Source organism: Sceloporus occidentalis, unplaced genomic scaffold, assembly GCF_023333645.1.
Source record: "Sceloporus occidentalis isolate IW3139 unplaced genomic scaffold, rSceOcc1.0.p SCAF_6, whole genome shotgun sequence".
Taxonomy (NCBI): Eukaryota; Metazoa; Chordata; class Lepidosauria; order Squamata; family Phrynosomatidae; genus Sceloporus; species Sceloporus occidentalis.
The window spans coordinates 61,144,023-61,160,618 of record NW_028316986.1 but is presented as its reverse complement, the minus strand read 5'-3'; the positions used below and the strand labels follow the sequence as shown (position 1 = coordinate 61,160,618).

The 16,596-nt window shown below is 39.6% G+C and overlaps 1 protein-coding gene across 2 annotated transcripts in view; it reads right to left on the bottom strand.

Annotated features, from left to right (window-relative positions):
- AKT3 (AKT serine/threonine kinase 3) overlaps positions 1-16,596 on the bottom strand; it is a 189,151-nt gene that overhangs the window by 71,604 nt on the left and 100,951 nt on the right. The window contains exons 3-4 of one of the 2 annotated variants that reach the window (XM_089529831.1): positions 7,544-7,650; positions 6,960-7,085 (exon numbers count right to left, since the gene is read on the bottom strand). Coding sequence is in view for 1 of the 2 variants with exons in the window: in XM_089529830.1 (XP_089385956.1) it covers positions 6,960-7,085 (126 nt within the window). In the remaining variant the exon portion in view is untranslated. The remainder of the gene's footprint in view (positions 1-6,959; positions 7,086-7,543; positions 7,651-16,596) is intronic. The other variant, XM_089529830.1, reaches the window with a different exon arrangement.

The window sequence follows — 16,596 nt, the reverse complement described above, 5'->3', positions numbered from 1 at the left end:
TGCAACAATCAGAAACAAGCTCGTTTCATATCATTGACCTGTACCCCAAATGTCAGCAAAACAGACCTCCTTCTCTTCTTGAAGTTGATGCCTGCTAAAGTAAATGGACAAGGAGCTGAGATAATTTGACTATCACTATGTTACTAAATACATAGTTTGCTGCTATCCATTGTTCAAGCATTTAATTTTGTCATATGTTGCATCCAGAAAAATTTATCAAAGATATGAGCCAGAATTATACATGAGCTTATGTTTGTGTTAATAATTACATAGCCCATGTATAATTCTGGCTCATATCTTCAATAATTTTTTCCTGATGCAACATATGACAGAATTAAATGCTTGAACAATGAGTAGCAGCAAACCATGTATCACTAAAATAGTGATAGTCAAACTTTTTACCCTTGGCCCCCCCCTTTACAACTACATGTGGACATTGCACACACATCCTTGAAGCAGTATATGAGTAAAAAAAATGCAATACTCCAGATGAGGCCTGAATAGTGCACAAAATATTGGGACTATTACTTCCCTTGTTTTGGAAATTACGGTTCTATTAATGTAGGCTAAAATATTATTTGCCTTCTTTGCTGCAGCATCACACTGGGGGATCATATTCAACAAGATCATCAATAACTCTAAGGTCCTTTTCACATGTACTACTTGTTAAGCCAAGGATAACCTATCCTATACCAACACATTTTATTTTTTATGGCCTAAATATAGAAACATTTGTTTCTGTTGATCTTTTTAATATTAGTTTCAGCCCAATTTTCTAGTTTATTAGAGTCCTTTTGGATCTTGCCATGCGTTAACTACCAGATCCAGTTTTGTATCTTTTTCAGAGTTGATAAGGATTCACTTTAACCCATCATCCAAGTCACTGAAAAAAAAATATTGAAAAGTGTTGGCCCCAGGACAGAACCCTGCAGCACTCTACACAAGACTTCCCTCCACTTTGAAGAGAAGCCATTGATTACAACTCTTCAAACAGTTTTCCAACCAATTTTGCATCCATCTGACAGTCTTATCTATATCATATTTCATTCATTTGTTGATAAAAAGATAATGAAGGAATTTGCTGAATTTGCTGAAATGCAGGTAAATGGCACCTACAGCATTCCCTCCATCTACTAAACTAGTGACTAGCTTGAGAGATTAGTTTGGCAAATTTGTTCTTGACAAACGTGTGCTTGCTCCTAGTAATCACTGCATTGACATCCAGATATTTGCAAACATACTCCTTTATAATTCATTATAATATTTTTCCTGGTATTGTGTCTTGGTTGAAAACCCTTGAGTAAAGACAGGAATACTTTCTCAAAGTAACTACACTGAACAGAGACTTTGAAGAACAATCTGCAGCATATTTAGCTTATCTGCGCTGCTCCCAGCATATGTTCCCTACTTCAGCAAAGAACAAACAAGTCACTTATTTCTTATCTTATGACAGATGCTCCATCAGTGGTTTTGTCTCACAAGAACAGCTGGTACCAACCTAAATATGACTGGCAGTTGGCAATCTTTACTAATAGGGCTGAAAGGTATGATTTTTGACCACAGATTCAAGTCTTATTACTTTCTTATATGGCCATATCAAAGAGATTTTTTTTTCACAATACAAAATCAACTATAACAGAATAAATTCTGGAATGTACAGTTGGCCCTCCATGTCTATGGATTCTTTATCCATGGATTCAACCACTCATAGTTTGAAAATATTTTTAAAATATAAATTCCAAAAAGCAAACCTTGATTTTGCCATTTTATATAAGGGACATCATTTTACTATGTTAGTGTATTTAATGATACTTGAGCAGATTTTGGTATCCATGAGGGATCCTGAAACCAATGCTCAGCAGATACCAAGCGCCTACTGTAACAGAATTTGTTTGAAAATGCTTTCAATTTTCTATTGGATCCAAAAATGGTTGTCCAAATGTTATAAAGACATCTATAAAGTTGAGCTTTAACAAAAAAGCAAGCTGATTTTTTTTTCTCCAGGTTTGACACTGTTGTGTGCCTTCAAGTTATTTCCGACTTATGGTGACCCTAAAGTGAACCTATCCTGGGTTTTTCTTGGCATGTTTCTTCAGTGGTTGTTTGCCATTGTCATCTGAGGCTGAGTATGACTTGCCCAATGTCATCCAATGGGTTTACATGACCAAGCCAGGATTCAAACTCGTCTCCAATGTCATAGTCCAACATTCAAACTACTACACCACTCTTCAAGTGCTATAACAACAACAACAAAAAGCAAGTCTGAGTGATGAAAGGGGGAGCTGCTAGCTAGCCATCTAAGAAGAAACGTGATAATAAAGAAATTAGAACTAACAATGAGGGGACTGACCTAGTGACAGAATCCCATGGTGATTCGGGTGCTGCAGCAAGGGTTGTCACTGAAATTCCTTTTGAATGGGCACTGAAATGGGGCACTATCAAGGAGACTGTAGACACCTGGATGCTCTATTTATGTTTACTACCATGAAAGCTGTGACCATAAGAATGGCTGTCTGCAGTAAGGATATACTCTGTACAGTTGATACTAGTGTTATGGATAATGAAGATGAGGGCACTGTAGCAGAAGTATCATTAAAAGTACCCTAAGAATCCTAGGAAACTTGCAGCTTGTCAGTTCCACCATCATCTGAAGCATATCAGTGGATTATTTTATTCTTAGTTATTATTTTATTTATTGATTTATATCTTGTCTTTCTCCCAGTATGAGATCAAGGCAACTCACAATGTAAGTTAAAATCAAAAGTTAAAACAATTCAAAACAGAAAAATTAAAAAAAAAACATTTAAACAAACATAATGGCTTCCAGTTTGTTTGGGAGCACAATTCAAAGTGTTGATTATGACCTATAAAGTCCTATATGGCTCAGGTCCAGGCTATTTGGCAAACCATATCCCCCTGAATGAGCCAGCCAGGCTCTGAGATCCCCTTCTTTTGGTCCCACTACCACTGCAAGCACACAAGAAAAGGACTTCTCAGAGGCGGTCCCTAAACTCTGGAATATAATAATTATAGTAACAATAGTATTGTTGTAGTTGTAGTACTAAGTAAAAACAAAAATTAAAAGACCTTCTACAAACAAGAAGGTATTCACTTTCTAGCAGGAAAAAAGCACAGAAAAGGCCAACCTAGCTTCCAAAGGGAAGGATTTCATAGTCTGAGAGCAGCCACTAAAACAACTGTCTCATTTCCTCTTCAACAATACCTGTGATGGTGAACCATGAGTAGTGTAGTGATTTGAGGGTAAGACTAGGACTCTTGGAATCCAGGCTTCAAATCCCTACTTAGTCATGGAAACCCACTGGATGAGGCAATGGCAAACCTTCTCTGAAAAAATCTTACCAAGAAAACTCTGTTATAGGATCACCATAGGATTGCCATGAGTCAGAAATTACTGGAAGGCATAAAACAAAAAGATTGTAACTGGCAATTTGCATTTTGTCTGGAAATGAACCAATAGCCAATGAATTTGTTTTAACAAATGAGATATATGTTACAGTAATCCAAAAAGTATGTGATCCAAGGCACGATCACCATATCAAGATAAGACATCTGCAGGACTGGGCATAGCTTGCACACTAGCTTTAACTGTGCAAAGACACTCCTGCCCACCACTGAGACTGAGTCCTCCAGGTTCAGATATAAAGTCAAGAGAATGCCCAAACTAGAAACCTAAAATTTTAGGGGAGTGTAATCCTGTATAGAAATCCCTAATCCCTGGTCTATCTTTTGACTGGTTTCTGTCTTGTATGGATTAAGCTTCTTTAATTTGTTTGCCCACTTCTATTCCATCAGCACATCAGTACCAAGAAAGCTTTAGTACCAAGAAAATTTGATGAAAAGATGGATAGAGTTCAGTGTCATCAGAATGCTGGTGACACCCAATCCAAAAATTCAGGATAAAATTTCCCAGAAGTTTCATGTAGCTTTGAATAGCATGGAGGGCAAAAACAAACTTCGGGGGATGCTGTATAGCCGTGGAATCAAACAAGAAGAACAAATTGCTTACTTTTAACTATGATTCTTTGAGTGGCCATCTGTGCCCTCACATAAATGGGTTTTGCATCTGCACAACCCGTTCAAAACCTCCTAGAGATGAGTACATGGCTCTGCCCACATAGCTACTGTCCCATCAGTTTTGAAGTCCACAATGCAGCCCAGAGGGACAAGAAAGAAAGGAGGTAGGGTAGGTTTGTGTGCGGATGCAAAATACAGTTAACCATAGATTTTTTATCCACGGATTTAAGCATCCATGGCTTCAAAATATTTTTTAAAAAAGTATAAATTCCAAATAGCAAACCTTGATTTTCCATTTTATATAGGGGACACCATTTTGCTATGCCATTATATTTAATGGGACTTCAGCATCCATGGATTTTGTTATCCACAGGGGATCCTGGAACCAAACTGCAGTGGATAACAAGATCCGACTGTACCACTCAGAGAAACACAATTACAGGTGAACAAACTCTTCTTCTTCTTCTTCTTCTTCTTCTTCTTCTTCTTCTTCTTCTTCTTCTTCTTCATAGTCTCTTTGCCTCACACAAGTGGATGAAGGTAAAGCTTACCAGAAGATGATGGGCCAGGTCATTGAATAAAAGAAGACAAGACAGCATGTCCAAAATGGGCATCTGTGAAGGCTCTGCAGTCAAGCCTACATACAGGAACAGATAAATGTGGAAGGCTGCAACTACATAGGTACACTGCGAAGTATAGTAGCCAATATTTCAAACACTCTTCTAGAGTGCACCCTCAGTCTGATAGGAACAGATCGTTCAGCTGGTTTGTAAGAGAGTCTTATCATCTGCACAACTAATTTGGAAAACCTTTCTTAGAGCCACCATAACAGATGAATAGCCTGTTGAAGTGACAAAAAAGGAGCAGGGCACTGAATACAGAAAGCAAAAGCCCTTTGGACATCAAGACAATGAAGCAACCTTTCCACAGAAGACAATAGATTTGGATGAGATGAAGGAAGTACGATATCTTCACTCAGATGGAACTATGGGACAACTTTCAGATTCAAAGCAATGCTCACAAAACAACTTGTTCTTTGGAACACCAGAAAAGGTCTGTCAGAATGTACAGCCATGGGTTCACTTGTTTGCCTCGCAGAAGTGATAATGATGAAGAATTCCACTGTCAAGGTAAGCAGGTACTCATCAATGATAGCAAATGGCTCAAAGGACATGTGTGAGTAAAGACATAACCAGGGACAATTAACACAGGAGCGTAGATGGAGACACAGGTGGATATAGATGTGCCAAGCATCTGAATAATTATTTGACCAATGGATCAGAAAATAAGGTGGCCGGTGATTGAAAAGGTGGCTGGTAAGCCAAAACAGCAACCAGGTAAACTGTGAGAGAAGAGAATATGAGTCCTTATTCTTGTAAAGGTTGGTGGAAGTGCAGCACTGTGGAGACCACTATTGGAGATGCAGGTTTTGATTTTGATCTTGACACTGCAAAGATACAGAATTTCCTCCATTTATAGTTGTAAAATCTAGTGGTGTCCTTCCTGGAGATGGAGAGGATTGCCATAAATCTAGGAGAAGGTACAGCTGTATTTGCAATTCTGTGAGCAGTAGCATTTGAGGTATGGGTGGAGAACTTACCCACCAGAATGCAACATTAGAGCCAACATTCGAGGCAGATGCATATCTCTGCCTTTGGAAAGCTGGAGTAGTGGAATGAACCACAATGGCCTCAAACAGTATAGTACAACTATAGTGTTGGAGCCATTTCTTACCCATTTCACTATAACCTTTGCTAGAACTGGAAATTGAGGAAATAGATAAAGAAGAGCTTTGGACCATCTCCTCAGAAATGCATATTTGAGAAAGCTGCAGCCTCTCTCCACTCTGGAACAGAAACATGGACATTTGGAGTTGGCAACTGAAGTAAATAGGTAAAGAGTTAGCTCTCCCCACCTGGATGAGGCAAAGTCAAATGAATAATTATGCCAGAATTTGTGAGCCATTGTTCTTAATAGGACAAAGCTGAACCAATTAATATTTTTTTATGTATATCATACATTTAGGAAAACAGGAAATAACTTTCACAGAAGGAATCACATTAGTAAATTCTGAAGCCAGACATCTTTATTTTATTTCATTGCATTGCATTGCATTTTCCTCATGGCTTCACCAGACAGGGCCATGATGGTGGTAGAACTGAGAGAAAGCCCTCTCCTGAGGATCTTAAGACTCTGGCAGGTTGATAAAGGAAGATGCGATCTTTCAGTCTAGACTTAAGACACACAGAACCTTTATAGGTCCTAAGCAGCACTTTCAAAGTGTGCCTGGAAACAAATTCGTAGGCACTGAAACTGTTTTAAATAGGGAAGTTATAAATCCAATTGCTTCAGTTCCTTCTTGATATATGACAATCAATGTATCATGCAGTGGACTGTTAGGGCTTTTATTCAGCAAATTCATTGAGACTTGCAGGTGATTAGGTCTTGCCACTAATGCAACTAAGTTGAACAAGCCTGATGCCTATTCAGTCTGCCTGCCCCAACCATGGGCTTGCCATCCACGGATCTGAGAATCCATGGATGGCAAGCCCTACTGGTCCTGATGGTGGTACACATATGCGGCTGAGACAGCATGGCTGCGCACGTATATGCCATCATTAAAAACCACAGAACTTGAGGTCCCGCAGTTTTTGGAATCTACAGGGGTGTCCAAAATGGATTAAACCCAGATACTAAGGGCAAACTGTATTTGTTTATTCCATTTTACTGACCAATTCTAAAAAACTGAATATGCTGTTGAAAAAATATCATCCCTAAACAGCCCCCAATATTAGTAGGTGAACTTTCTCAAGAGAATGTCAAGGAATTTTGGGGAAACACTAAAATGTATGCATTTGAAAAGACTTCTCAGTTTTCAGTGAGTTTTGTGGACCCTTAAAATAAACATTATTGAAGATACTTACTTGCCACTGAAAAATTATTAAGAGGATATGGCAGATCCACATCTTGAGGCTTCTCCTTATATCCTATGAAAGAGCCATCCGTCTTCAATAGAAAGTATCTCGGCCTCCAATTTTTAATGTATTCCCCTATATAAGAAAACATGAATAATATAAATGAATAATTTAATATCTGCTTGGAGTGGGGTTATTTATTAGTTATACATATACCCTACTTTCTCCTCAATAATCACAAAGTGGTGTTCTTGATTCTCCTCCTCTCTGGGCTATCCTTGCAACAACCTGTGAGCAAGATCAAGCAAAGAAACACAGAGAAATAGGCCCAAAGTTACCCCTTGAGATTTATGGATTACTGGTGACCAGATGCTAGTTCTCCCAAGTCCCACATTCTAAGAATTACACTGGTTCCCAGTAGAAATGCCAATTAATCAGACTGGCCAAGTCTTATCCTTTCCATTTAACAGCAGCTTGAACTACCAAAATAGTAGATTAAAACTTTTTCTAAAATGGAGATAAAATCAGCCCTCTCCAGGTATTCTATTTTCAAACTTTGTAGCGGTAGCTATGAATGTACACTCCAGCCTCACCTCTTCCAAACCAACTTTGCTGTGGGAAAAGATCTGTAGAATAGGTTATGTATCAGCATGGAAGTGGATATAACTAGAATGCCCATCTCCATCTCCATCTTCAGCAACTGTGGATTGCATGTAGCCCTCAGTTAGTTTTGTGGCCCTCAGAATCACTTAAGCCCCCTCCAATTTTTTTCAAAGTTTAAGAAAACTACATTTCTTCAAACCTCAAGATGTATATTCCTTTTAAACAAGGTTGGAAGTAACTTCTGGTCCCTTCAATGCTCTACATGGATTGAAAACAATGCCTGAAGAGATTTTAAGATTAAAGTATATATTTGATGGTGGCAGTTGATTGTAATAATTAGTTCATTAGCATCTGTTAATAATAATAATAAATAAATAAATAATAAAAGCTTTATTTCTAGCCCGCCTTTCCAGAGATCAAGGCGGGTTACAATGGTGGATTTTGCAATCCAACAACATACAATTTACAATAAAAACATTGTCAGAAATTTACAATTACATTATCTAAAACATTATATAAAACAACAACAACAACAATTCCAAGCTAGCAGCAATTGTAACAACGGTGAGGGGGAGAGGGATCACAACAGGGCTATTGGGGGTATGCCTGTTTGAAAAGATACGTTTTCAGCCCTTTTTTCAATTGGGCTAGGGAGGGGGTCAAGCGGAGCTCGTCGGGGATCGAGTTCCAGAGCTTAGGGGCCGAGGTGGAAAAGGCCCTTTGTGTAGTAATGGCTCGTCTAGCATCTGGAACTCTTAGGAGATGTTTATCACCCGATCTGAGAGTGCGGGGCGGATTATATGGAGAGAGGCGGTCCTCTAAGTACCCTGGGCCCAAGCCATTTAGGGCTTTATAGGTGATAACCAACACCATGTATTGTGCCCGGAAGCGAATAGGCAGCCAATGTAGATCTTTAAGTACCGGTGTTATATGGCTGGCCCTGGAAGATCCAGTGACCAGCCTTGCTGCCATATTCTGGACCAGTTGAAGCTTCCGGGTTTGTTACAAGGGTTGCCCCATGTAAAGCGCATTGCAGAAATCCAAACGAGAGGTCACCAGAGCGTGTAACACTGTTTCAAGGTCCCCCCGGCCCAGGTAGGGTTGCAGCTGGCGTATCAACCGAAGCTGATAACAGGTACTCCTGACCGTCGCATCCACCTGAGATGTAAGGTGAAGCGACGAGTCCAGGAGCACCCCCAGACTGCGAACAGAGTCCTTCAGGGGAAGCGTGACCCCGTCTAGGACAGGTGGACAAATCTCCAAACCTGGACCTGGGGAACCTATCACAAGTACTTCCGTTTTCTCTGGATTCAGTCTGAGTCTGTTTTCCCTCATCCAGCCCATTACTGACTCCAGACAAGCATCAAGAGGAGAGATGCCATCCCTGGTCACTGCATCAGTCGGAGACACAGAGAAATATATTTGTGTGTCATCAGCGTACTGATAACACTGCGCCCCATGTCTCCGGATGATCTCTCCCAGCGGTTTCATGTAAATGTTAAATAGCATGGGAGACAGAATGGCTCCTTGAGGGACATCAGATGTAAGTGCCCTCTTATCGGAGCACACGTCTCCCAGCTGCACCATCTGGAACCTGCCCGAGAGGTAGAAACGGAACCACTGGAGCGCAGTGCCCCCAATTCCTAACTCTCTCAGGCGATCCAGAAGGATACCATGGTTGATGGTATCGAAAGCCGCTGAGATGTCCAAGAGCACTAACAGGGACACGCTACCCCTGTCCATGCCCAGGCGGAGATCATCGACCAAGGCGACCATGGCAGTCTCAACTCCATAGCCCGCCCGGAACCCAGTTTGAAATGGGTCTAGATAATCAGTATCATCCAAGATCGATTGAAGCTGTTGTTATGGTCACAGGATCATCAAGTTACTAGTTCTAGGTTTTTTTTCATCTCCTTACAATTTAAAAGAGAAAGATTACTATTTTAATCGAAAAACCCAAGATGCTGCATTCACAGGATTATACTGAGGGCTCCTTGTCTACATGAAAAATTGAAACCACTGGCAGAATGAATTATTCTACCATACCCTACTCTACCCTACCTTACCCAGCTCTGACAGACTTTCTGGTCGTGCAGAATAGATATTAGAGATCCTGATTGTATCATGTTGGTAGCTCACACATCCCACATTTCTGCAGAATAGATGGATAGAAATTTGATTGGTATTTAGTGGCGGATCACTGGATGATCATTAGATTAGTATGTATTTCTAACTCCAGACTATATAATAATAGCAAGATGTTTTCCACTTCCAAGTTAGAATTAGATATAGTTAATTCAAAAGTAGATTTTTGCTGGTATATGAAAGTCACAGAAGTATTTTATGCCATGCAAAAGAGCTCAGAAACAAGATATTGAAAGTAAGAATTACTTTTCATCTCTTTTTTTGGTATTAACAAGAAGGTAACAACTTCAAGGTTTATGTCCTCTTACATTAGCAATCAAATGTTATACTGACATATTGAAAACATTTATTGTAAGTGGCTTTTGATTTCAGTATAGTAAAAAGGTGGGATATAAATCAATCAATCAATTAATCATTCAATCAATCAAATAAATAAATAAATAAATAAATAAATGTGTTATTAAAACATGGACACTGGAAAAGATGGTTGGCTTTTTTTTAATCTTGCAGGGTTTTGTGTTTTTTAATAATGTTTATCTCCCTGAAAGTTCCTTGCTAAATTCATCATCCCAAGCACCAAAACAGCCCCCCCCCCATTTATTTTTTCTTTAACATTCTCTTTTCTTTTTTGAAACTTTTTCTTTTAAGCCACACAGGCCACTTGGCAGCCTATGGAAAGACATTATAAGTGCTCCAGGAAGCCTCCTGAAACTAGAAGAAATGCAAGCAAGATGCCACCACACATGTGTGCCTTGCAGTTGCTTCCATCTCATTTCTGTGTAGAAGCAGCTACAAGGCTAGCAGTTTCAGGAGGCTTCCTAGAGTGCTGATAGTCGTTATACCAGATGCTAAAAACTTTGTATGGTTTACAGAAATTAAAGTGTATGAAAAGGAGACAGAAAGTGCTCATATTTTTAAAGACAAGAAAAGTTAATTTTGGTAGAGGTTTTGAGGTGGGGAATACACACTGCTTGTTAAATAAATGATTAAAAATCCCACCTCAACTTCCCCAAAATAAAAGTAAAACTTTAAACAAACAACACAATGTGTAGTTCTGGGTTGAGTTTAGCTTCCAAAATCCAAGCTACTTCTGTGTGTTTGAGACGTCTGTCATCAACTTTAGTGAGGAGGAATGTGTGTGTTTGGTGGACTGTGGGTTGCTACATACCAGAAGCTCAGCACTGTCCTGTAATAAAGCACATGAACTGTTTTGGTATACACAGTAGGAAGGGTTGACAACAGGGGCATTACTAGGGGGCACGGGGGTGTGAGCTTTACCAGGTGACACCTAAGGGAAGGTGACACCACTGCTACCCAAACATCTGCCTTTTAGCAGATATGAACTGTGGAATTTTCCCGCATCCCATTAAAATATTGAAGAGATGTTGTGAGTGGGGTGAGGCTCAGTAGTAAGAGAAACAAGAGGCCCTAGCTTTTTGAAAAAAAATAAAATTAGCATCTGTTAGCATCTGTTAAAGTTAAAGACCTATTCCTATTTGCACACAAACCTCTTCCTTAACATTCTGCACTTTTGCATTTACTACTAAGGGCAAGTCATTAAGTATAATGCCACCCTCCTCTTGTTTCACCTACAAAAAAAAATCTCTTCCCTCAAATCAAAGTTTCAAAGGAAAATTCTTTCGGATGAAACTCTAGTTCATGCTATCTTTTGAGTTCATCTCCCAAAGTAAACTTCCTCTCAACATTATCCCTCTTACTTCCCCTTGACTTCTTTCTCTCTTCCAGTTCTAATTTTACCATTTTATATTTGAAAAGTTAATACTCAGGGGACCAAAGAAAGTATTGCCCCCTTTCCAGCTTCTCTAATGTTGCCATTCTGTGTCCATTATTTGGTGATAGGCCCAAAACACACTGCAGAAATAACCCAGTTTGAGATCATTTTAACTGCCCTGGCTGAGTGCTAGGCAATCCTGGGAACTGCAGTTTATTGTGGCACCCGAGTTCTCTGATAGAGAAGGCTAAATGTCTCACAATACTAGTTCCCAGAATTCCCAAGCACCGAACCACAGCAGTTAAAGCAGTGTCAAACTGGATTATTTCTGCAGTGTGTTTTGGACCTTAGAAAACGATCCTTATAAGGAGCCCAGAATGGAGGGTGGGTGGGCCCTAGGGGGTGGGCCTCCCACAATTGATCTGGCAAAATTAAACCACCAAGGTCTGTACATAGTTGAACCTCCATAGGAATAACTGATCAAAACTGTACTAACAATAATTCATTAAGAAATACCTATGACAGCTATAGTCACTTCACATCCCTTCCGCAGTAACAGTAAAGAATGCCTGCAATATATCCTGTGTGCACCTACTTAGGAATAAGCTAGAGATTGTGTTTGTAAGAGTTTTCAAAGTTAGAAGTATTTCAATGGTAATAGATGGGAAATTAATTTGTCCTCCTGCTGCAAATAGGGGAAACACATAACAACCTGTTGCACCTCCCCACTAAAAACAGTTCTGGGGTCCTGAATCCTTATGAATCTTCTGTTTCAGACTGCAAAATAAACTTCCTGATCACAGCAAACACTTGAAAGAAAAGTTCCCGTTTACCTTGATATAGTTAATATTTGTAGTTCAATGATATAGCTAATATTTGCATCTCATTTCCCTCCCATTAATCATTCCTTCTCTCAATATTAATGCCAATAACGTTTACCTGTGTTTCTACTGGTCACACTATCTACTTTCAGAATTCTATCATCATTCCATATTAAACCCCCCAATGTGTCTGTCTAATCTCTTGTGCCCTTCTTTATCATTATTGGAACAGCCTCTTCTTTTCCTGTTGGTTAAACTCCTCACAAACCATTATATCTTCATCATACTGTCTGTTCCATCTTCACAGAGTTAACTGCTTGTTCCTTCTGAATGCTGCCTATGTATATACTCCTGTATTGCAGAAATAGATGATTGCTCAAATGTTTGGAATGATGTAAATGTTAGTTGTCTCATGGATAGTTACCTTTCTTTGAAAGGCATTCCTTGCCAGTGCCACCCAACTAAGCATCTAAATTTTTATTACTGTACTTCATGACATTAGATGAAAGAGTAACTCTGTTTTAGATATATGTGCATTATTAAAAAGGTAATGGTTTCCCCTTTGACAAGGTTGTCAAATCATGTCCGGCTGTAGGGGGCAATGCTCATCTCCACTACTAAAATGAGGGAGCAGCATTGTCAAAGACGATTCCATGATCATGTGGACAGCATGACTGCATGGAATGCTGTTACCTCCCCACCGAAGTGGTACCTATTTATCTACACTCATTCGCTGGGATTAGGCATAGGAGCCCCGTGAATGTGAGAAAACCACAAATAACAAAACACTATATTTTTACCTGAGAGAACACCTCTCTGGGAATTTCTAAGTCCTCCAGTGCAACTCCGTCGTCAACATCTGCAAGACATTGGCTATAGAATTGTGCTGGAAGAGCTACAAAAGCCTCTAGGAATCTCTAGGTCCTTCAGTGTGACTTTTGGTTAAAGTTGACTAAAGAGTTGTGCTGGAGGACCTAGATATTGCTAGGGATAATATATTAATAAAATCTGTGAATAATCAAATCCACAAAAGTCAAAGCCATAAATGTGGAAGGACGAATGTGCTTGCACTTTTACATATTTTTGAACTGCTAGGTTGGCAGAAGTTGGGACTAGTAATGGGAGCTCACTCCATTATGCACCTGGGTCTCAAACTGCCAATCTGGCAACTTCGCAGATTAACCACTGACACCACAGCAAAGGGGCATGCTAGGGAATTCTGGAAACAGTCGTTTTGTGAGACATTTAGCCTTCTCTGTCAGAGAACTCTGGTGCCACAATAAACTATAATTCCCAGGGCAGTTAAACCAGTCTCAACCTGGATTATTTCTGCAGTGTGTTTTGAACCATAGCCTTAAAAGAACTATCTCAAATGATGAACCTATTTTGAGAATAAGATTTAACACCTTAGAAAATCCATTAAATTTTGCTATAAAACTTAAGGTGGAGCCATGGTCTCACTGACATGGAGGCCACAAACTTACTGCTTTGGTTTGGTAGATACGTGTATGTTAACAGATGTTAACACACAGGAATGAATTGATACAAATCTTAAGTCCTCTGTTGACACATACAGTGGAACTTTATTATATGTGGGGGATCCGTTCCGGATCCCTCCGCGTATAAAAAAATCCGCCTATGCTCGAGCCCCATTGTTTCCAATGGGGCTCGTGTGCGGCAGTGCGGCGGCGCGGCGGTACGCGAGGCGCAACAGGCGCGCACGCCCATTCAATTGAATGGGACGCGCCGCCCCGCGTGCGCCGGCGGCTTTGAGCGCCTATGCTCAAAGCCGCCTATAAAAAGACCGCATATGCGGAGGCTCCACTGTATTAATATGGATGCATGCAAAGTCTACCCTTATAAAAGCTCATACTTTACAACCTGATATTCTCAACTATAGTTTTGAAACTTTTTTCCATCGCTATGCCCTATTACCACCAAAACTCTGACCTTTCCAAACAATGATACTCTGCTGAAAAATAACATAAGAACTACAACAGCAGAGCACTAGTAGTCCAATAATAACCTAAAACAGGGAGGGACAATTGTGAGAAGACAGAGAGCTACATTAGCCCCCAGGACATGTTGGGAGTCACACACACCCTGGCACCCCTTCTCTGCAAATAAATAAATAAATGCCCCCTAAATGACCCATATGCCCTCTAGCGACAGTGAGGGGCATTTTCGCCATGCTTTTAGCATTGTGCTGTTCATTCTCAAGTTCTATTTACTAAATCATGCACAAGCTACAAGAATTATCAGATAAATACTACTTGTAGAGATAAATGTACTACCCAAGACAAATGTTGGCAAGGTCATATATTCACATTTCAAAAGAAAAAATAGATATCTACAGAGTAAAACACAGGGGAAAACATTTTGTGACAATTTAATGAAGTGCATCTCTGGAATAGTTGGATTATTTTCTGTCCAATTTCCTGCTGTGCTAAATGTAAGCTAAATTATTATTTTCCTTACATTTACACCCTGTTAGACTACAAAAGCATACTCTTTCTATTTCTCCTTAATACAGTAAGGGAAGAAGACTCTAATTTTGTGTGCTGCATTGGAGAAAACGGATTAATTCATGTATTTACATGCTGGTCAGCTGTTTAAAGCTTCTGTAGAACAATGTGTCAAATAAAATGCAAACTAATTAAGGTTGTTATCTGAGCAGTTTCTTTCTGCTTATTCCTTTTAAAAACAAAGCCCAGGAAGCCTAATTTGGCTGAAGTTTGGAGACAATTAAATGATATGGATTCAGGATAATGAAACTACAAATTACATTTAAGTCCTGTTCACTTTTGTTGGGAGAATTATATGTGCACGGCTTCTAGCTGCCACTGGGAGTATGGCCTTCAGAATGAATCAATCTTTTTTTAAAGGGAAGGAATTGTACCTACCAAAGATAGTGTTTAGGCCCCTCCAGAAAAGCTAAACTTAGATAGCTGTGAAAGTCTGTGATAATAATTATTCTGAGCCTAATCTTCCATTTTTGAGTGAGGTCTTGGAGCAGATGATGAGAATTTGGAGGGAATTTATTTGCAAGCATTCAGGCCTAGTTTTGAGACAAGAGGAGTCCTGTTCACTTTGGTGATAGAAGTGGGAAATAAACAGAAAGAGTATGACCTTTTCCATTTTTGAGGTTTCAGAGCAAGTTTCAGTGCCACTGACCATATTTTCTTCTTGGCTCACCTGGCTAGACTAGGTTATATAAAAAAACAAAAACAAAAAAACAGCTTCATTTATATACCGCTTCATACTGAACTAACAGTGTCTAAGCGGTTTACAACTGTAAGCTAATTGCCCCCAACAATCTGGGTACTCATTTTAGCGACCTCGGAAGGATGCAAGCCTGAGTCAAACTTAAGCCCTTTCGCTGGTATTGAACTCGTAATCTTATAGTTTTGAGTAAGTGGCTGCAGTACAGGTATTTAACCACTGCACCACCTGGGCACGGTCTAATGGTGACTCAGGACCTGCCTAGTTGATTGGTCTCAAATCATGATCCAGGGTACTTTCATTCTACCTTCTGGCCTCTGGATCGCTCAAGGTATCACCCTGACACCCCCTTCTCCCAACTATTTAATATTTGCATGAAACAGCTGGCGAAAGTCATTTATTTATTATTTTTATTATTTTTATCAAAACATTTCTATCCTACTCTTTATCACTGGATCTTAGGGCAGTACACTCGGCCCTCCTTATCCATGGATTTTTTAATCCACTGATTCAAGCATTCACGGCTTGAAAATATTCAAAAAAAGTTTAAATTTCAAATAGCAAACCTAGATTTTGTCATTTTATATAAGGGACACCATTTTGCTATGCCACTGTATTTAATGGGACTTGATCATATACGGATTTTGTTATCCACAGGGATGCTGGAACCAAACCCAAGTGGGTTACAATGACCCACTGTATATAAAACAATATAAAAAAATTAAAATAGCAGTTAAAACCACTCTTAAAACAACAACAGTTTTAAAACACAAAATGTATTAGTTCCCAAAAGATTTAATGAAAATACTTTTTTTTTAACTTGGTGCCAGGGAAAAAGCAATGTGATGCCAGTTGGACCAGCAAGGATAGAGCATTCTACAATTGGGTTGCCACAGTGAAGAAAGTCCTCCCCCATGTCCTCTCATTTCATATTGCCCCTACTCCTACCAACCTAAATTCTCAGGCAGGTGGTCCTCTAGATATTGAGGTCACAAGCTCCTTATGGCTTTAAAAGTCATTACAAGCACCTTGAATTCAGAGCAGATGCAGATAAATAGCCAGTACAGCTCCTAAAGTCCTAGGCTGCAGTGTCATCAATATGAGCATAACAAGCAACTTCTTC